The sequence below is a fragment of the Leuciscus leuciscus genome, assembly GCF_965113295.1.
Source record: "Leuciscus leuciscus genome assembly, chromosome: 8".
Lineage (NCBI taxonomy): Eukaryota > Metazoa > Chordata > Actinopteri > Cypriniformes > Leuciscidae > Leuciscus > Leuciscus leuciscus.
Window position 1 is genome coordinate 214,004 of NC_138732.1, and position 23,497 is coordinate 237,500.

A 23,497-nucleotide genomic window follows, 5' to 3' on the forward strand; every position below is an offset into this window, starting at 1 on the left:
TGGCCACCTCCTACTATTCTACCCAAGTAAGTGACTGTTGCCTTGCCAATCTCGCATTTAGCCAAATTGATGGTCAAATTAGCTGCGGACAGTCGGCAAAATAGCTCTCGAATCTGCTGAACATGTTCTGGCCATGACGCACTATAAAGGACCACATCGTCCAAATAGGCCTCACAGCCAGACATACCAGACAGCACTGTATTTATTAATCGCTGGAACGTTGCAGGAGCATTACGCATTCCAAAAGCCATAACGTGATAATTCAAAAAGTCATCTGGGGTAACAAAGGCAGATATTTCTCTTGCACGACTGGTGAGGGGAATCTGCCAATAGCCCTTTAGCAAGTCAAACTTGCTAACAAAAACTGCAGAACCCACCTGGTCAATACAATCATCCAACCTGGGCAACGGATGACAGTCAGGCCTAGTGACTGCGTTAACACGCCGATAATCAGTGCAAAATCGAAACGTACCATCAGGCTTTGCCACCAAGAGACATGGAGAACTCCATGCACTCATACTAGGTTCCGCAATGTTGTTTAAAAGCATGTACTGTACTTACTTCTCAATTCAAAAACGGACGAGCGCCCAAATGTTACGATCAGGCACACTAACCGCAACATAAAATGACTGCAACGTCAGTTGGACTCGTTTTGTCTAGGGGTTTATTAAACAAAGATTAAATAAATTGCCAACAAAACAGAAAGTGGGAGATCAACTAAACAAAAGAAACAATGCAGGAAGGTCAATCATTGGCGTGGTTGCCAGAACACAGATCTCCGCCCTCGCCACGGAGTGACTGATGTTTTAAAGGGTATCTCTCCGCCCACTCGTCACCGATCACACCTGCACACAATAACAGAGCAGCCAAACAGTAAAAGAGAAAACACAGGTAGTGGAGGGACATAACAGATGTTGAAATAGCGTAATGACGCAGAAATAGCGTAATGATGTTGAAACAGCGTAATGATGTTGAAATAGCGTAATGACATCGAAATAACGTAATGACGTAGAAATAGCACAATGACGTTGAAATAGCGTAATGATGTAGAAATAGCGTAATAATGTAGAAATAGCACAATGACGTTGAAATAGCGTAATGACGTTGAAATAGCGTAATGATGTAGAAATAGCGTAATGACATCGAAATAACGTAATGACGTAGAAATAGCACAATGACATCGAAATAGCGTAATGACGTTGAAATAGCGTAATGATGTAGAAATAGCGTAATGACATCGAAATAACGTAATGACGTAGAAATAGCACAATGACGTTGAAATAGCGTAATGATGTTGAAATAGCGTAATGATGTTGAAGTAGCATAATGATGTTGAAATAGCGTAATGATGTTGAAATAGCGTAATGATGTAGAAATAGCGTAATGACATCGAAATAACGTAATGACGTAGAAATAGCACAATGACATCGAAATAGCGTAATGACGTTGAAATAGCGTAATGATGTAGAAATAGCGTAATGACATCGAAATAACGTAATGACGTAGAAATAGCACAATGACGTTGAAATAGCGTAATGATGTTGAAATAGCGTAATGATGTTGAAGTAGCGTAATGATGTTGAAATAGCGTAATGATGTTGAAATAGCGTAATGACGTAGAAATAGCGTAATGATGTAGAAATAGCGTAATGATGTAGAAATAGCGTAATGACGTGGAAATAGCGTAATGACGTCGAAATAGTGTAATGATGTTGAAATAGCGTAATGACATCGAAATAACGTAATGACGTAGAAATAGCACAATGACGTTGAAATAGCGTAATGATGTAGAAATAGCGTAATAATGTAGAAATAGCACAATGACGTTGAAATAGCGTAATGACGTTGAAATAGCGTAATGATGTAGAAATAGCGTAATGACATCGAAATAACGTAATGACGTAGAAATAGCACAATGACATCGAAATAGCGTAATGACGTTGAAATAGCGTAATGATGTAGAAATAGCGTAATGACATCGAAATAACGTAATGACGTAGAAATAGCACAATGACGTTGAAATAGCGTAATGATGTTGAAATAGCGTAATGATGTTGAAGTAGCGTAATGATGTTGAAATAGCGTAATGATGTTGAAATAGCGTAATGATGTAGAAATAGCGTAATGACATCGAAATAACGTAATGACGTAGAAATAGCACAATGACATCGAAATAGCGTAATGACGTTGAAATAGCGTAATGATGTAGAAATAGCGTAATGACATCGAAATAACGTAATGACGTAGAAATAGCACAATGACATCGAAATAGCGTAATGACGTTGAAATAGCGTAATGATGTAGAAATAGCGTAATGACATCGAAATAGCGTAATGACGTTGAAATAGCGTAATGATGTAGAAATAGCACAATGACATCGAAATAGCACAATGACGTTGAAATAGCGTAATGATGTTGAAATAGCGTAATGATGTTGAAGTAGCATAATGATGTTGAAATAGCGTAATGATGTTGAAATAGCGTAATGATGTAGAAATAGCGTAATGACATCGAAATAACGTAATGACGTAGAAATAGCACAATGACATCGAAATAGCGTAATGACGTTGAAATAGCGTAATGATGTAGAAATAGCGTAATGACATCGAAATAACGTAATGACGTAGAACTAGCGTAATGATGTAGAAATAGCGCAATGACATCGAAATAGTGTAATGACGTTGAAATAGCGTAATGATGTAGAAATAGCGTAATGACGTAGAAATAGTGTAATGACGTTGAAATAGCGTAATGATGTAGAAATAGCGTAATGATGTAGAAATAGCGCAATGACATCGAAATAGTGTAATGACGTTGAAATAGCGTAATGATGTAGAAATAGCGTAATGATGTAGAAATAGCGTAATGACGTAGCAATAGCGTAATGACGTGTGACGCGCTGAACGAGCTGTTCTCCTGATGAATAAAGTGTTGTATAAACAAGTGTCTTGTCCTCCTATAATCCTCCTTTCTCTGCGTGTGTGAAGTGGAGTAGGACAACGGCCCACCAGTGCTGCTTCAGACTGTCATCCACACACGACTGGTTTTGGGCATTTTTACTGCGTGATGAATATAAGCAGCGGCACAACGGCTCATATGATCATTATCTGCAAATTATGACCAGAAATGGATAAATATTAAGTCTGCTGTTTAAAACAAATAAAGAATCAATGTAGGAGAACAGTTATTATGGGCAGACAGCGGGAAACTCTGTATTCGTGCAGTGTGCGTATGTCAAAAAAAAGATTTGAAGCTTGTGACATATAAACGCGCACATTAATGCGATCATGTTTAGCGTTCCTGTAAACACTATATTCGGATTCATCAATTGGAATTAATTTAGTCCGACTGAAACAAAAGTTGCGCATGTAAAAGTAGCCACTGTGTTGTGTGCAGGTGAGTGTGTGTGTGCAGACGGCGCTGGCGCAGCTGAAGGCTCGTTCGCAGATGCAGACGGTTCAGGAGAGTCTGCAGAGGCGGGGTCAAGCGGCGGCCCGAGAGCTGAGATCCACTCAGAGCCTCATCAGACTGCAGCATCAGCAGGAGCTACAGGACCAGACACGCTCCAGAGACGCCTTCAGAGAATACTGCAGGTTACTAACACACTACACTACATTAATACTCATTAATCTCACTCTTCAGACAACACTGCAGGTTACTAACACACTACACTACATTAATACTCATTAATCTCACTCTTCAGACAACACTGCAGGTTACTAACACACTACACTACATTAATACTCATTAATCTCACTCTTCAGACAACACTGCAGGTTACTAACACACTACACTTCAGTAATACTCATTAATCTCACTCTTCAGACAACACTGCAGGTTACTAACACACTACACTTCATTAATACTCATTCATCTCACTCTTCAGAGAATACTGCAGGTTACTAACACACTACACTTCATTAATACTCATTAATCTCACTCTTCAGAGAATACTGCAGGTTACTAACACACTACACTACATTAATACTCATTAATCTCACTCTTCAGACAACACTGCAGGTTACTAACACACTACACTTCATTAATACTCATTAATCTCACTCTTCAGACAACACTGCAGGTTACTAACACACTACACTTCAGTAATACTCATTAATCTCACTCTTCAGACAATACTGCAGGTTACTAACACACTACACTACATTAATACTCATTAATCTCACTCTTCAGACAACACTGCAGGTTACTAACACACTACACTTCAGTAATACTCATTAATCTCACTCTTCAGACAATACTGCAGGTTACTAACACACTACACTACATTAATACTCATTAATCTCAGTCTTCAGACAACACTGCAGGTTACTAACACACTACAGCGTAAGGCCTGTAGTGAGTGTGTTTGCTTCGGTGCTGTAAGCTCCGTCTTAGCCTCGTATTTCCTCGTATTTCCTTGTTTTGAACCATCATTTACTACAATTTCTAGTTGTTTATACTACTACTAAATACAGCTTACCCAACATCTCCGATTAACCTGACATCGCTAGCTTCCGTTACTACTAGCACAACACGCTAGTAATTCGCTAGCCTGTTAACGTGCCACCCGTGCGCTCAGCTATTTTTATTTATTTATTTTCTCTCGCGCCTTTGAGTTCATAAAAGCTCAGGTGAGTAAGAAACACTCAACAAACACGGTGAGTAATGTCTTGTCCTGTTATTATCATGCGTCGCGTCTGAGCGCGTTGTTGTTTTTGGAGCTCTATCGATTTGATTTATAATTCTTGATTTTTTCTCTTTAAACTCGCTTACAATGAACATTTTCTACTTTTCCTCACTGAGAAGCACTACTACTCAAACCTCATAGTTACAACGCGGACTGTTGAGCAGACGCGTCTCAAGCCTATTAGTGATCCAACGCTGCATACTCTTAAAGGTTACGTCCGTGGATCACGGCTGAACGCGTCTTCTCCACACTCACTTACAATCAAACTTTTTTTTTTCGCCTATCGTGCGTCTACTCTACACCCCTACCACTAAAAATTAAAAAAATTAACAAATAAACGGATTATATCCAAGACTTCAGTCATAAATTAGTATTAATATTGATAGCATCACTAGTAGCTTCGTTGCTAACTCACTGTCCATCTGTTTAAATGGCGATTATATCAGATGTAAGTAGTCTACCTTTTGGTGCAGGTGAGGACACATTTGAGCTGCACGCACTGCAGTCTGAGCTGGAAGCTGTTGAGAAACAGATCCACGACCTTTTATTGAGACAGGCCGAGCTGAGAGACCGGTGTTTGGCTCTTGAAACATCACGCGCCGATGCACACAAATCAGTGTTTAACGTTACTAACCCGCTGACTCCGACCGCGTCTACTCCCTGCGTTCCTCAGCATCGGTCGCGATCAGCCATGGTCTCGTTCACTCCGGCTCCAACACGCCACCACGAAGCCTGGGTGGTTCCGCAGCGGAAGACGCGAGTCAGGTTTAGACCAAGACTTTCTCCGACCCTCCCGGTTTTCGAGTTATCCACACAAAACCGCTTCTCCCCTCTACGCGAAACAGAACGCGATGCTGTGATCATCGGCGATTCCATCGTTCGGCACGTACACGCTACGTTAGGTAAAAGTAAGGTGCACAGTCACTGCTTTCCTGGTGCTCGTGTTTCTGAAATCGCTACTCGCGTTCCCGAGATCCTGAACGGTGACGAGCGCGTCGGAACTGTGGTCCTGCACGCGGGAGTGAACGACATCAGGCTGCGCCAGACGGAGATTCTGAAGAAAGACTTCAGGAATCTGATCGATACGGTACGCAGCACATCGCCTGAAACAACGATCATTGTGTCAGGACCGCTTCCCACGTACCGATTAGGGCATGAAAAGTTCAGCAGATTATTTGCGCTAAATGAATGGTTAATGTCATGGTGCAATGAGCAGAAACTGCTCTTTGTAAATAATTGGAATCTGTTTTGGGAGCGTCCTAGGCTTTTCCGTGCTGATGGCTTACACCCAAGCAGATTCGGAGCGGATCTTCTGTCAGATAACATCTCCAAAATGTTAAATACCCTTTGACTAGTAACCAAAAGTCCAAATCATAGTCTCTGCTGCACCAATTTAACTGATATAAATACTAGTGTAGAACATTGCATAGAAACCGTGTCTATTCCTCGTTTAGTGAGATCAAATAATAAATCTAATGCAGGATCTAGGAAAAATCTAATTGTTATTAAAACAGAAAAATGTTGCTATTAGTAAACAAAAACTATTTCTAAAGCTAGGTCTTCTAAACATTAGATCACTCACACCTTAGGCAGTTATTGTAAATGAAATAGTCACAGATAATAGCTTCGATGTACTTTGCCTTACTGAAACCTGGCTTAAACCAAATGATTATTTCGGTATTAATGAGTCTACTCCTCCTGGATACTGTTATAAGCATGAGCCCCGTCTGATTGGTCGTGGCGGCGGTGTTGCAACCATTTATAGAGATATTCTAAATGTTACTCAGAAAACGGGTTATACGTTTATTTCATTTGAAGTACTTGTACTAAATGTTACGCTCTTAGATGTTAGAAAAACATCCCTATTATCTCTAGCCTTGGCTACCGTATATAGACCGCCAGGGCCTTACGCTGATTTCCTAAAAGAGTTTGCAGATTTTCTCTCAGACCTATTAGTCAATGTCGATAAAGCATTAATTGTTGGAGATTTTAACATACACGTAGATAATCCAAATGATGCGTTAGGAGCTGCGTTTACAGATTTATTAAATTCATTTGGGGTCAAGCAAAACGTCACCGGACCAACACATCGTCTTAATCATACACTCGATTTAATTATATCACATGGAACCGATCCAACCGATATAGATATCATTCCACAAAGTGATGAAGTCACTGATCACTACATGGTAACTTGCATATTACGTACTGCTGTAATATGTCATGCGGCGTCGCGTTATCAACCAGGCAGAACAATCCTCCCATCCACCATAGATAATTTCTCAAATTGCTTATCTAATCTGTCTCAGCTGCTGCCTGAACCCAAACAAACAGATGAACTAGAAGAACTAACTAGCACTATGAGCACCATTCTCTCTAGAACATTGGATGTGGTTGCACCTATTAAATTAAAAAAGGTCAGAGAGAAAAATAAAGCACCATGGTATAACAATACTACGCATGTTTTAAAGAGAGAAACCCGTATTTTAGAGCGTAAATGGAAACAAACTAATTTAGAGGTCTTTAGAATCGCGTGGAAAGACAGTATGTCACGTTATAAAAAGGCCCTAAAAGCGGCCAGGGCTGAGCACCTCCGCAAACTAATAGAAAACAACCAAAACAATCCAAGGTTTTTATTTAACACCGTGGCTAGACTAACAAATAAACAGACGTCACCCGAACAAAATATCCCGTTACAGTTCAGTAGTAATGATTTCATGAACTTCTTCACTGAGAAAATAGAAAGCATCAGAACCACAATTGTAAACGTTCAATCTTCAATCGCGCCTTATAATTCAGCTTCAATTATCACCCCGCAAGAACAATTACAGTGCTTTACAACTATAGAACAAAAAGAGTTAAATAAACTTATCACTTCATCTAAAACAACAACATGTTTATTAGATCCTATACCAACTAAACTACTGAAAGAAGTGTTACCTGTAGTGGAAGAGCCTCTCCTCAGTATTATTAACTCGTCTTTATCTTTAGGTCATGTTCCAAGAACATTTAAACTGGCAGTTATACAACCTCTCATTAAGAAACCACAATTAGATCATAATAATCTAGCAAATTATAGACCCATTTCAAATCTTCCATTTATGTCTAAAATATTAGAAAAAGTGGTGTCCGCTCAACTGGGCTCTTTCTTGCAACAAAATGATATCTATGAAAAGTTTCAGTCTGGATTCAGACCGCATCATAGCACTGAAACTGCGCTCGTTAAAATCACAAATGATTTACTTTTAGCTTCTGACCAAGGCTGTATCTCAATACTAGTTTTACTTGATCTTAGTGCTGCGTTCGATACTATAGATCATACATTACTCTTAGACCATAACTCCAGTAAACTATGGAGTGCCGCAGGGATCTGTATTAGGCCCTCTGTTATTTTCAATATATATGATGCCACTTGGAAATATTATAAGGAAACATGGAATTAGTTTCCATTGTTATGCTGATGACACTCAAATATATATTTCATCACGGCCGGATGAAAACGCGAAATTTTCCAAATTGACAGAGTGTGTTAAAGATATAAAAGATTGGATGACGCGTAATTTTCTTTTATTAAATCCAGACAAGACAGAGGTAATACTTATCGGTTCAAAAAACCGCCCACAAAACCTCGCACAATACAACATTAACATCATAGGATGTCCTGTTATTTTATCCTCTACAGTAAAAGACCTGGGTGTTATACTCGATTGCAACCTGTCTTTTGAAAATCATATTTCATATGTTACAAAAACAGCCTTTTTCCACCTTAGAAACATTGCTAAGCTACGTAATATGCTATCAGTTTCTGATGCAGAAAAGTTAGTTCATGCATTCATGACCTCGAGACTGGATTACTGTAATGCTTTATTAGCTGGTTGTCCTGCATCCTCAATAGATTTTATCATCACTGCATTGGTTACCTATAAAGTTCCGTATTAATTATAAGATATTGCTACTGACTTATAAAGCCCTAAACGGCTTAGCTCCAGTCTATTTAACGGATCTTCTATCACCCTATAATCCATCGCGCTCTTTAAGATCACTAAATTCAAGGCTTTTGGTCATACCTAGGATATCCAGAACCACCAAAGGAGGGAGAGCATTTTCACATTTGGCTCCAAAACTCTGGAATAGTCTTCCTGATACTGTTCGTTGCTCAGACTCGCTCTCCCAGTTTAAAACTAGATTAAAGTCGCATCTCTTCAGCCAGGCATTCATATAATCCTACAGTTCAAACTACAATCCGGCCTCTAGCTCATAAATGCCAGAGGAGAACTGGCCCCCGACTGAGCCTGGGTTCTCCCAAGGTTTTTTTTTTTCTCCATTAGGTCACCTGATGGAGTTTTAGGACACCATTAGGTCACTTGATGGAGTTTTAGGACACCATTAGGTCACTTGATGGAGTTTTTCGGTTCCTTGCCACTGTTGCCTTTGGCTTGCTCAGTTGGGGATATTTTGGGGATATTTAATTTAATTTTATCAATCAATAAATTCTTCTTGAAACAAACTTTGTTGTATTATTTTAATTTAATACTGTGAAGCTGCTTTGATACAATCTGTATTGTGAAAAGCGCTATACAAATAAACTTGACTTGACTTGACTACACTTCAGTAATACTCATTAATCTCACTCTTCAGACAATACTGCAGGTTACTAACACACTACACTTCAGTAATACTCATTAATCTCACTCTTCAGACAATACTGCAGGTTACTAACACACTACACTTCAGTAATACTCATTAATCTCACTCTTCAGACAATACTGCAGGTTACTAACACACTACACTACATTAATACTCATTAATCTCACTCTTCAGACAATACTGCAGGTTACTAACACACTACACTTCAGTAATACTCATTAATCTCACTCTTCAGACAATACTGCAGGTTACTAACACACTACACTACATTAATACTCATTAATCTCACTCTTCAGCCAACACTGCAGGTTACTAACACACTACACTTCAGTAATACTCATTAATCTCACTCTTCAGACAACACTGCAGGTTACTAACACACTACACTTCAGTAATACTCATTAATCTCACTCTTCAGACAATACTGCAGGTTACTAACACACTACACTACATTAATACTCATTAATCTCACTCCTCAGACAACACTGCAGGTTACTAACACACTACACTTCATTAATACTCATTAATCTCACTCTTCAGACAACACTGCAGGTTACTAACACACTACACTACATTAATACTCATTAATCTCACTCTTCAGACAATACTGCAGGTTACTAACACACTACACTACATTAATACTCATTAATCTCACTCTTCAGACAATACTGCAGGTTACTAACACACTACACTTCAGTAATACTCATTAATCTCACTCTTCAGACAATACTGCAGGTTACTAACACACTACACTTCAGTAATACTCATTAATCTCACTCTTCAGACAATACTGCAGGTTACTAACACACTACACTACATTAATACTCATTAATCTCACTCTTCAGACAATACTGCAGGTTACTAACACACTACACTTCAGTAATACTCATTAATCTCACTCTTCAGACAATACTGCAGGTTACTAACACACTACACTACATTAATACTCATTAATCTCACTCTTCAGCCAACACTGCAGGTTACTAACACACTACACTTCAGTAATACTCATTAATCTCACTCTTCAGACAACACTGCAGGTTACTAACACACTACACTTCAGTAATACTCATTAATCTCACTCTTCAGACAATACTGCAGGTTACTAACACACTACACTACATTAATACTCATTAATCTCACTCTTCAGACAACACTGCAGGTTACTAACACACTACACTACATTAATACTCATTAATCTCACTCTTCAGACAATACTGCAGGTTACTAACACACTACACTACATTAATACTCATTAATCTCACTCCTCAGACAACACTGCAGGTTACTAACACACTACACTTCATTAATACTCATTAATCTCACTCTTCAGACAACACTGCAGGTTACTAACACACTACACTACATTAATACTCATTAATCTCACTCTTCAGACAATACTGCAGGTTACTAACACACTACACTACATTAATACTCATTAATCTCACTCCTCAGACAACACTGCAGGTTACTAACACACTACACTTCATTAATACTCATTAATCTCACTCTTCAGACAACACTGCAGGTTACTAACACACTACACTTCAGTAATACTCATTAATCTCACTCTTCAGACAATACTGCAGGTTACTAACACACTACTACATTAATACTCATTAATCTCACTCTTCAGACAATACTGCAGGTTACTAACACACTACACTACATTAATACTCATTAATCTCACTCTTCAGACAATTCTGCAGGTTACTAACACACTACACTTCAGTAATACTCATTAATCTCACTCTTCAGACAATACTGCAGGTTACTAACACACTACACTACATTAATACTCATTAATCTCACTCTTCAGCCAACACTGCAGGTTAATAACACACTACACTTCAGTAATACTCATTAATCTCACTCTTCAGACAACACTGCAGGTTACTAACACACTACACTTCAGTAATACTCATTAATCTCACTCTTCAGACAATACTGCAGGTTACTAACACACTACACTACATTAATACTCATTAATCTCACTCTTCAGACAATACTGCAGGTTAATAACACACTACACTTCAGTAATACTCCTTAATCTCACTCTTCAGACAATACTGCAGGTTACTAACACACTACTACATTAATACTCATTAATCTCACTCTTCAGACAATACTGCAGGTTACTAACACACTACACTACATTAATACTCATTAATCTCACTCTTCAGACAATACTGCAGGTTACTAACACACTACACTTCAGTAATACTCATTAATCTCACTCTTCAGACAATACTGCAGGTTACTAACACACTACACTACATTAATACTCATTAATCTCACTCTTCAGACAATACTGCAGGTTACTAACACACTACACTACATTAATACTCATTAATCTCACTCTTCAGACAATACTGCAGGTTACTAACACACTACACTACATTAATACTCATTAATCTCACTCTTCAGCCAACACTGCAGGTTACTAACACACTACACTTCAGTAATACTCATTAATCTCACTCTTCAGACAACACTGCAGGTTACTAACACACTACACTTCAGTAATACTCATTAATGTCACTCTTCAGACAATACTGCAGGTTACTAACACACTACACTACACTACATTAATACTCATTAATCTCACTCTTCAGACAACACTGCAGGTTACTAACACACTACACTACATTAATACTCATTAATCTCACTCTTCAGCCAACACTGCAGGTTACTAACACACTACACTTCAGTAATACTCATTAATCTCACTCTTCAGACAACACTGCAGGTTACTAACACACTACACTTCAGTAATACTCATTAATGTCACTCTTCAGACAATACTGCAGGTTACTAACACACTACACTACATTAATACTCATTAATCTCACTCTTCAGACAATACTGCAGGTTACTAACACACTACACTACATTAATACTCATTAATCTCACTCTTCAGACAACACTGCAGGTTACTAACACACTACACTTTAGTAATACTCATTAATCTCACTCTTCAGACAACACTGCAGGTTACTAACACACTACACTACATTAATACTCATTAATCTCACTCTTCAGACAATACTGCAGGTTACTAACACACTACACTACATTAATACTCATTAATCTCACTCTTCAGACAACACTGCAGGTTACTAACACACTACACTTCAGTAATACTCATTAATCTCACTCCTCAGACAACACTGCAGGTTACTAACACACTACACTTTAGTAATACTCATTAATCTCACTCTTCAGACAATACTGCAGGTTACTAACACACTACACTACATTAATACTCATTAATCTCACTCTTCAGACAATACTGCAGGTTACTAACACACTACACTACATTAATACTCATTCAGCACAGGTGATCAAAGATGCAACAGATCAAGTGCAATAAAATAAACACTTTTCTCTCCACTAGTTATGGAAGTGAAGCCGTACGATGAAACACATCTGCTGTTCTTCTAGTCGAGCGTCGGGTGTCGTTGTGTTTTGTAGAATGTGATGAAGGCAGAATCAGTGTATCTGATTATTGTGTGTGTGTGTGTGTGTGTGTGTGTGTCAGTGCTCTGTGTGCGTGTCAGCGCTCTCTCTCACATGAGCAGCGTGTGCGTCTGCAGCTGGAGTGTGTGAAGGCCGCGTGTCGTCTGGATCGATGTCTCGTGCTGCATCACACCATCTGTGAGCTCGAGCGGCTCGGTGACCCCGGCGTGACCCCTGCAGGCTCAGAGACAGAGGTGAGCGTCGTACGACACAGTGTTTTTTATTCAGCTTCTCCTGTAAATGAATCTTGATTTAAGAATGTTTAGATATTTGTGCTGGAAAACGAGACAGAAACACTGAGGAAGAGGATGATTTTTGCAGTGTGTGTGTGTGTGTGTGTGTGATGCGTTTCCTCTGACCTGCAGCTGCAGAGGTCATCAGAGGTCACAGAGCTGCAGTGTTTCCAGCGGCGCCTGCAGGAGAGACTGCGACGGCTGCGCAGCGACACACACAGCGACACACACAGCGACACACACAGCGACACACACAGTGACACACTGCAGAGGGTGAGAGAGACCAGCACCGGGATTACACGATCACTCGACATGCTTAAAGGAGTAGTTCACTTTAAAATGAAAATTAGCCCATGACATCAATTTTATGACGGATAGATGCACTTTTTTGAGCTTCAATCTGATGGTTGCAATTCACTGCTATTATAAAGCTTGGAAGAGCCAGGATACTTTTTAAAAATAACTTAAACTACGATTGTATTCGTCTGAAAGAAGAGAGTCATATACACCTAGGATGACTTGAGGGAGAGTAAATCATGGGCTAAATTTCATTTTAAAGTGAACTAGCCCTTTAACAGCTGCAGATGAATGAAACACCTGTGTGTGTGTGTGTGTGTGTGTGTGTGTGTGTGTGTGGCAGGAGGCGTGTGTGTTCCAGGAACAGCAGCTGAGTGTGTGTCAGGAGTGTGTGGCTGTGTTTGTGGCATCGCTGCAGTGGGAACAAGCGGAGAAGAAAACCAGAGTGACGGAGACACACACATCCCTGCTGAAACTACAGACGCTCATCACTGCAGAACTGCACAGTGACATCACACACGCCATACACACACACCGCCTGGTGAGAGACACACACACACACACACACACACACACACACACACACACACACACACACACACACACACACCGCCTGGTGAGAGACACACACACACACACACACACACACACACACACACACACAGACACACACACACACACACACACACACACACACACACACACACACACACACACACACACACTGCCTGGTGAGAGACACACACACACACATACACACACACACACACACACACACACACACACCGCCTGGTGAGAGACACACACACACACACACTGCCTGGTGAGAGACACACACACACACACTGCCTGGTGAGAGACACACACACACACACACACACACACACACACACACACACCGCCTGGTGAGAGACACATACACACACACACACACTGCCTGGTGAGACACACACACACACACACACACACACACACACACACACACTGCCTGGTGAGAGACACACACACACACACACACACACACACACACACACCGCCTGGTGAGAGACACACACACACACACACACACACACACATTGTAAACTATATTATCGTCCAGCTCTAATCTGCTACATGAAGATATTAAAGATATATTATAAACATTAACATCATGATTATCTGTGAAGCTGCTTTGAGACGATATGAAGTGTATACATAGATTTTACTTGACAATCACATTTTCCCTCCATTTACTTTTGGGTTTGTAATTCTCATTAGATTTTTATTTCTGTAGCGTAGTAATGAAATTTACAGTAAATTCTTATAGACACCAGCTTATAATTACAGGCAGGATATAGTTACAGTAATATCACAGTAATATCACAGTGAGAACATGTTGACGGGCGGGTGAAAGGTCATGTGATGGTGAATTATGAGGTTTTGACGAGTATCTGTCACTGTCCAGGCTCTAGAAGAGGCGGAGCTCCGGCTTCAGCAGGAGGTGGGGCTGTGGGAGGAGTCAGCAGAGGGGCAGGGCTCAGATGATGATGATGATGATGATGAAGAGGGCGTGTTTACAGTGAACGCTGACGCTGGAGTCTCGGTTCTCCTGCAGGAGGCGCTGTTCAAGAGACAGCAGCTGCAGCGCTTGACTGACAGGTGCCACTCACACACACACACACACACACACACACACTTAAACCTCTGTGCTTTATTTTCTGTTTACACCTGCCATTAACATCCGTCTCAGGTGATTATATTTGATTAGCTGAAGGAGGACGTTTGTACAATTATACTAAAAGACTTTGACTTGATAAAAGTGTGTGAACTGTCAGTCAGACACAGAAGGACTGGAGGAGATCGAGTGCCACAGGTTTATCAGATCATATTCATCATTTACAGGCCTGTGCGTATCAAATATGATACAGTATCTTTATAGGTTAAACTGAAGCTTGTGTGAATAACGACCACATTACATGTGTAAAACTGTGTGTGTGTGTGTGTGTTCGCTGCGATCTGTCACTCACAGGGTCAGAATATCCTTCTGTCGGGAGGGTTTATGAGACAGTTATTAATAGTTCTGCACTTGATTGACAGGTGTCAGTCACTGCTGTCAGTGTTCACACTACTGGACTCGCTTGACTAAACTTAGACTAGACTTACAGGTTATTCTTCTAAACTCTTTAAGACTGGTCACAATTTAAAGTCAGTTGTATAAAAATGCAGATGAAAAGCCTGTCAGACTCTGAGATCCGTGTTACTCCGGTATTTAGAGGGAAATGCATTAGTCTTCTCTCCTCTATTGTGTCGTATATCGAGAGAAACGCTTCTGGAACAAGAACAAATGTGGGCGGGGCTTGATTGTGTCTGTGAGGAATTGATTGGATGGTTGTGGTTTGCTATTGGCTGATCTCATGTGAGTGACAGGTTATAGCCCCGCCCACATCATCAGAGAAGAGAAGAGATGCTGCAAGAGGAACTGATTCTGATTCAAGATTATTAACACAATAATGATGATGTGCACTCATAAATGATTTAGAATAAACAGTGAATTGTCTGATTTGATGATTTCAGGGAGTTGAGGAGGAATCAAACACTCGAACATCACAGAGAGAAACTACAGCTGAAGAGACTTCAGACCTACTGTGAGCAGGTGTGTGTGTGTGTGTGTGTGTGTGTGTGTGTGTGTGTGTGTGTGTGTGAATTGATTATAGATTTAAATATGTGTGTGTGTTGTGTGTCAGGATGTGGCGTTTACATCAGCGCTGGTCAAACAGGCTCTGATACCTGATCCTGATCTACACACACTCCTGAGACTCCTGCTGCCTACAGTACCTGAAGGAGAACTGCTGTCTCTCACACACACACTGGGAGCCGGAGCAGGGTAACACACACACACACACTCCTGAAACTCCTGCTGCCTACAGTACCTGAAGGAGAACTGCTGTCTCTCACACACACACTGGGAGTCGGAGCGGGGTAACACACACACACACACACACACACACACACACACACACACACACACACACACACACACACACACAGTTTGCATCACTGAATCATTATTCTCCTGTTTATCCCTGTGAAGCTGCTTTGAAACCCTCTGTACTGTATGAAGCGCAGCAGAATAAAGTGAGTGTGTGTGTGTGTGTGTGTGTGTGTGTGCAGGGCTGGCTCGGTGTGTGGCGTGTCTCTGGTGGACAGACTGAGGCTGGAGCTGCTGAGCAGAAACTCTCCTCCACACAGCGACAGAGAGAGAGAGCGGTCAGTCAGAGTTTAGCACACTACACCGTTAGCTAGGGCTGGACCCCAATACTCTAATACCCCAATACTCCAATACTCCAATACTCCAATACTCCAATACCCCAATACTCCAATACTCCAATACTCTAATACTCCAGTACTCCAATACCCCAATACTCCAATACCCCAATACTCCAATACTCCAATACCCTAATACTCCAATACTCCAATACCCCAATACTCCAATACCCCAATACTCCAATACTCCAATAATCCAATACTCCAAAACTCCAATACTCCACTACTCCAATACCCCAATACTCCACTACTCCAATACCCCAATACCCCAATACTCCAATACTCCAATACCCCAATACTCCAATAATCCAATACCCCAATACTCCAATACTCCACTACTCCACTACTCCAATACCCCAATACCCCAATACTCCACTACTCCAATACACCAATACCCCACTACTCCAATACCCCAATACTCCAATACCCCAATACTCCAATACCCCAATACTCCACTACTCCAATACTCCACTTCTCCAATACTCCACTACCCCAATACCCCAATACTCCAATACCCCAATACTCCAATACCCCAATACTCCAATACCCCAATACTCTAATACCCCAATACTCCAATACCCCAATACTCCACTACCCCAATACCCCAATACTCCAATACCCCAATACTCCAATACCCCAATACCCCAATACCCCAATACTCCAATACTCCAATACCCCAATACTCTAATACTCTAATACTCCAATACCCCAATACTCCAATACCCCAATACTCCAATACCCCAATACTCCAATACTCCAATAATTGTGCGCTGGGTTGGTATTCGATTTTCAATTTTGGGATTCGAATATTCGGTTGTTGTTTGTTCACACGTGGCGGCATCCCCCTCGAAACGGTTCGCATTCGCGCTTGAATATGTTTACACAATCAAATCTGGCGAAATACAATACTCTTTTTTGTTACACTTTATTTTAAGGTGTCATTGTTACAGTGTAATTATATTTAAGTACTGAGTAATATTAATTAACTACATGTACTTACTATAGGGTTAGGGTAGGATTAGGGTTTGGTTGAGGGTAAGTTGCATGTAATTATGCATAATTTAATGTTATTACTATGGTAAGTACATGTAACAAATGTAACAAGGACACTAAAATAAAGTGTTACCCTCTTTTTTTTACAATTATGTTATATAGATGATGTTATCCGTGATGGCGGCGCGCATGGACGCAGCGGCTCCTTGCTCTCCTGTTTGGTGTTTTGTTTGGGGGTTTATATTTGTTTTCGTATTTGTTTGTCAACACATGCAATGCAAATATTGCCTACGAACGTCAGGACTTAATCGAGGATGGATTTCAGTGTAAACAAACTGTCACAAGTGACTTTCAGCGGACTCACAATATCCCGGAGGACATAGCGAGAACACCGGGATCTCCGTGGATTGTTTTCGGATCCAGCGGACAACGCAGACGGCGGGAGGAGAGGAAACAGAAACGAGGCCTACTTATTCGACTACGTAAACAACCGTTTAAACCATCGCTTCAGAGCATCTTTCTCACCAACGCCAGGTCAAAAACTCACAAAATGAATGAGTTGGAGCTGCAAATTGCAACAAATTGTCCTGTTTGGGATTGTTGTGCGATGATAATAACCGGAACACGCAAATTCCCAATGCTGCGGTTCAACTAACCAATACTATCCACCGACAGGACAGAAAGACTCGAGTAAGAGCAGAGGGGCTTACAGGGCCTTACCCCTTCCTCAGCTGGGACAGTCAGATCATTGTTCACCGCTGCTTCTCCCAGCATACACCGCACTTAGGAGGAAAACAAAGCCAACCACAAATATCATAACAACTTGGCCTGAGGGAGCCCTTGCACAACTGCAGGACTGCTTTGAACAAACAGACTGGGAGATATTTGAACATCGGGATCTGGAGCAATACAAAGAAACTGTTCTGTTCTACATTAAAATCTGCATGGAAAACGTTTCTCAACCAGAAACTCTGGATGACATGTGAAGTTCAGGCATTACTTGAAGAACGCGACTCCGCCTACAGATCGGGTGACAAGGCCTTGTACAGCACAGCTAGAGCCAACGTGAGGAGAGGGATCAAACGCACCAAAAAGTCTTATAAAAAGAAAATTGAGGACCATCACAGACAAAAACCAAAGAAGAGTGTGGCAGGGAATTAAAAACATCACCAATTACAAGAACGATAACCATTGCAGCATCTACACTGATGCTTCACTGGCTGAGGAACTGAACCATTTCTTTGCCCGCTCTGAGGTGAAGCAACCCACCACATTTCCAGCACTTCCACAACCTCTGGCACCTGCCATCTCACCCTACAGGAATACGAGGTGAGACGAGTGCTCAAAACAGTAAATATACGGAAGGCCAAGCCTGTGCCAACCAGCTCGTTGGGGTCTTTACAAAGATCTTCAACCTCTCACTGACATCAGCCATCATCCCACCGTTTAAAATCTGCGACCATCATCCCTGTTCCTAAAAAAGCATCCACCAACAATTTGAACGACTATAGACTGGTTGCACTAACACCAATAATCATGAAGTGCTTTGAGAGACTGGTTTTACACTACATAAAATCCAGCCTTCCTCCCAACTTTGCATATAGAGCAATACAATTATCCCAGACATTCTAGTCAGCATATTGACTGAACTGGGCCTCTCTTCTTCCATCTGCTCCTGGATAAAGGACTTCCTCACAAACCGCCCACAAACTGCTAATCTTGGCCCTCACCTCTCTTCCACATCACGCTCCGCACCGGCTCTCCACAAGGCTGTGTACTGAGCCCTCTACTGTACACACATGACTGCACTCCCATTCATTCTACCAACAAAATAATCAAACTCGCTGACGATACTACAGTGGTTGGACTCATCTCGGGAGAGGATGAATCAGCCTACAGAGATGAAGTCCAGAAACTCGTGGTGTGGGGCTCTGCTAACAACTTGTCTTTGAACACCTCAAAAACAAAAGAGCTCATTCTTGACTTCAGGAGGCGTAGCGTGAGCCCCACTCTATATCAATGGGGACTGTGTGGAGAGGGTCCACACCTGTAAGTTCCTGGGAGTCCACTTATCCAACTTGGTCTGCAAACACCACTGAAAAAAATCAAAAAGGGGCAGCAACGGTTACACTTCCTTAGAGTACTAAGGAAAATCAACCTAGAGGGTCAATTGCTGGTGTCCTTTTACCGATCTACCATTGCGAGCGTGTTAGTGTACGGCATCTCAGTGTGGTTCTCCAGTCGCAGTGAGCAGATGAGACGCCCTCCAAAGGAGAATAAATACAGCCCAGAAAATCAGTGGCTGCTCACTACCCTCCCTGGAAAATATTGCTTGCTCCCACTATCTATTAAGGGCCAAAAACATTATCAAGGACACATCACATCCAGGACATCACCTGTTTATTCTTCTGCCATCAGGCGGACGGTACAGGTCCATAAGAACAAGAACCAAACGCTTACAGGACAGTTTCCTTCCAGTTGCCATCCGGACTCTAAATTCAAAAATGCACTAAAGGCAAAGTATGTCAATGTGAAATATCATCACGTGAATTCTGTATGTACTTGTAAAATTGTAAGTGTCTTATTTATTGTTGGTGGTTATATGTCTGTCTTGTAAACGCGAGACAGGAGTAGTGTTCCCAATATCATTGTATGCAAATACAATGACAATAAAGGCTTCAATTCAATTCAATTCAATTCATATAGCCTGGCCGTTTTTATTAGGATGGACAGTTGAAGGAACCCAAACTCGTTATTCTTAATAAATATATTTGCTGCTTCTTCGCCTACTAAAGTGTTCCTGCAACTGGAGTATTCTGGGTCTAGAGCGCACAACTGCATGAGCTCGTGTTTTGGGTTACGCTGCGTTGCTTTGACATTGTGGAAAACAGAATAATAGAAACAAAATGTATTAGCCTTTTTACCCGTTATTAGGGCTGTGTCGGTAACCTTGACGACTGCACCGCCGCGGTGATCCGCCAAAACACATGTTTTTGTATGTGAATGCTGTTTAACTGTTTACATGAATATTATGACAGGAGTGGAGCACAAAGCTCTGTTTACTGAATAAATAACAGGTTAGCCATTAAATGTTACATCACAGCCATGGAAACATCTGGATTCATGAGGAATGAGAGAGTTGTGCGTGAGCTCATAATCAGCGAATTTAACAATATTCCATTCATTATTCCACTGGACATGGAGTCTCGTTTCTTTTGCCAAATCTTCACTCACGTCTCACTCGTTCTCGCAGGGGATTATAAACGTTTCTTCCTTTGGTTCGCTTTTAATTAGGCCTATTATATTCGCATAGTTTACTGAGGTAAAGTAGAAAAACGCTGTAGGAAAGATAGCCTTGCACGTCAAATTCTTTTTAACACAGTTTGTGCTTTTTATTAGACGTTTCACACACGTGCGGGGGATTGTAGTTTCGCTTTCTCTGGCAGCGCAGAATCAAACATAGTTGTTACGAAAGAGATGTTTGAGCCTCATTTATTATTATTTTTTATTTCCCTCCGAAGCTTCGAATATTCGGTGTTGATTATTACTGAAGCTTCGAAGCTCAAAAAATGGTATTCGGACCAGCCCTACTGTTAGTGTTGTGTAAGTGTGTCGGTGTTGTGTGAATGTGTTAGTGTTGTGTAAGTGTGTCGGTGTTGTGTAAGTGTTGTGTAAGTGTGTCGGTGTTGTGTGAATGTGTTAGTGTTATGTAAGTGTGTCGGTGTTGTGTGAATGTGTTAGTGTTATGTAAGTGTGTCGGTGTTGTGTGAATGTGTTAGTGTTGTGTAAGTGTGTCGGTGTTGTGTAAGTGTGTTGGTATTGTGTAAGTGTGTCGGTGTTGTGTGAATGTGTTAGTGTTGTGTAAGTGTGTTGGTATTGTGTAAGTGTGGTGTAAGTGTGTCGGTACTGTGTAAGTGTGTTGGTATTGTGTAAGTGTGTTGGTATTGTGTATTGTGTTGTTCAGGTTGCTAAAGAAGCGTCAGAAGCTCCTTGACAAGTTTTTGTGTGGCGGTTCTGGAGACGTTCATGAGACTCGCAGGAGACGCCGGCGCTTACGAAACATTCCTGTGCCGGAACTGGAGGAGGCGGAGCCAGAGGCGGGCCACAGGATGAGGGATAATGAGGGGGCGTGGCCTGTGGGTGTGGCTAAGCACAGTCTCGTCTCCATGAGGAATGATGAGGAGGAGTGGCCTGTGGGCGAGGCTCAGGACGGTACCGTGAGGGATTGTAATGAGGGGGCGTGGCCTGTGGGAGTGGCTAAACACAGTCTCGTCTCCATGATGGATGGTAATGAGGGGGCGTGGCCTGTGGGCGTGGCTCAGGACAGTACCATGAGGGATGACAGTGAGGGGGCGTGGTCTGTGGGAGTGGCTAAACACAGTCTCGTCTCCATGATGGATGGTAATGAGGGGGCGTGGCCTGTGGCCGTGGCTCAGGACAGTACCATGAGGGATGACAGTGAGGGGGCGTGGCCTGTGGGCGTGGCTAACCACAGTCTGGTTTCCTCAGAAGAACGCCTGTTTGTCTTCCGCTGCGCTCCTCCTTCAGTGCAGCTGCAGACACAGAACACTCGCTCACGCAAGAAAAAACGCAACTTCCTGAACTTTAAGAAAGCCAGTGTGGCTCCTCAACAACACATGTGACGACTACACTGCAAGGCATTATGGGAATGTAATTACATCAGTGTCTTTCTCTGTATATGTTGTTGTTTTATTATTATCTTTTATCGACAGCGTTCTGATGTTTGTGCCTGCTAAAAGCTGATTGGTTGTTTCCAGTTTGCATCCAATGACATCGTGTTTGTTTCTTTGTCAATCATTTTCCTTCCATTTCCTTCATACAAATTAAAAGTCCTTTGACTTGCAGCTTCATATTTACAAAAATGTTTTTATTTAAGAGAAAAAGGGTTTCTAATCAACTAAAAGATTGATAAATTGAAAAGCGCTATGAAATTTTATTTCTGAGACTCGGATTCGTCTCGTTTGGTTTCTGTGTCAGTGTGTGTTTTATATGAACTCAGACTACAGAAAGTCTCTGGAAAGGAATCATTTGTTTTAAAGGTTTCTGAAATATAATCTGTGCTTTGATCTGAACGTCTTTTCACAAATCTAAGTATCGCACGGCATAGGGAGAGAGATTTCAGGAGAATGAAGCACACGGATATAGATAGATGGATAGATAGATACACACACTCTCTCTCTCACACACACACACACACACACACACACACACACACACACACACACACACACACACACACACACACACACACACACACACACACCTGTCTGTGCTTGTACCCATGTAATCATATTTTAGCCACACAGAAGTGAAACAGCCGCTGTGAAGCCAAGCCCCTCATGGAAGAAGCACGTCATCATGAGAACCGAGAACTCATCAGGATCAGGTGAACGCTGGCTCTTCAAATGTATGTGAAGTTCACGGCATAGACTCTCCAAATACCTCCAAGAGTTTCACACACCGGTCAGTTATCGAAGAGACGTCTATGGAAGTAAAATAATGTTTTTTAAACAAAAAAAGAATTGCACTAATTTAAAAAAATAGGCATTGCATTAACCGTGCTTGCATTTGTATGAGCTGAAATTCAACATGGTTGAATATTTAAGCTGTGAATATTTCAATTCAAAACATTTCACACACATTTTCATTATTAAAAAATCTTTTTGTCATAATTTCGATACCAAAGCAAGCATGAATTATGTGGCGGAATATGCTTCCATTCCATATACAGCCTAATTCATAATTTACCTCATTATACATTCCCACTTTGTTAAATATTCATAAACTCTATTTCCAA

At 41.2% G+C, this 23,497-nt stretch overlaps 1 protein-coding gene across 5 annotated transcripts in view; it reads left to right on the forward strand.

Annotated features, from left to right (window-relative positions):
• LOC309503977 (limbin-like) overlaps window positions 1-22,544 on the forward strand; it is a gene marked incomplete at its 5' end in the record, with an annotated part of 50,432 nt that extends 27,888 nt beyond the window's left edge. For 3 of the 5 annotated variants that reach the window (XM_082176852.1, XM_082176854.1, XM_082176853.1), the window contains 9 exons: window positions 3,397-3,593; window positions 12,876-13,047; window positions 13,219-13,359; window positions 13,727-13,924; window positions 14,828-15,021; window positions 15,937-16,015; window positions 16,107-16,246; window positions 16,534-16,629; window positions 21,644-22,544. In XM_082176852.1, the coding sequence (XP_082032978.1) occupies window positions 3,397-3,593; window positions 12,876-13,047; window positions 13,219-13,359; window positions 13,727-13,924; window positions 14,828-15,021; window positions 15,937-16,015; window positions 16,107-16,246; window positions 16,534-16,629; window positions 21,644-22,322 (1,896 nt within the window). In that variant the 3' untranslated portion in view covers window positions 22,323-22,544. Of the gene's footprint in view, window positions 1-3,396; window positions 3,594-12,875; window positions 13,048-13,218; window positions 13,360-13,726; window positions 13,925-14,827; window positions 15,022-15,936; window positions 16,016-16,106; window positions 16,342-16,533; window positions 16,630-21,643 lie in introns of those variants that run through there. The other 2 variants (XM_082176855.1, XR_014207955.1) reach the window with 2 other exon arrangements.
• Between the last annotated feature and the right edge of the window lie 953 nt (window positions 22,545-23,497).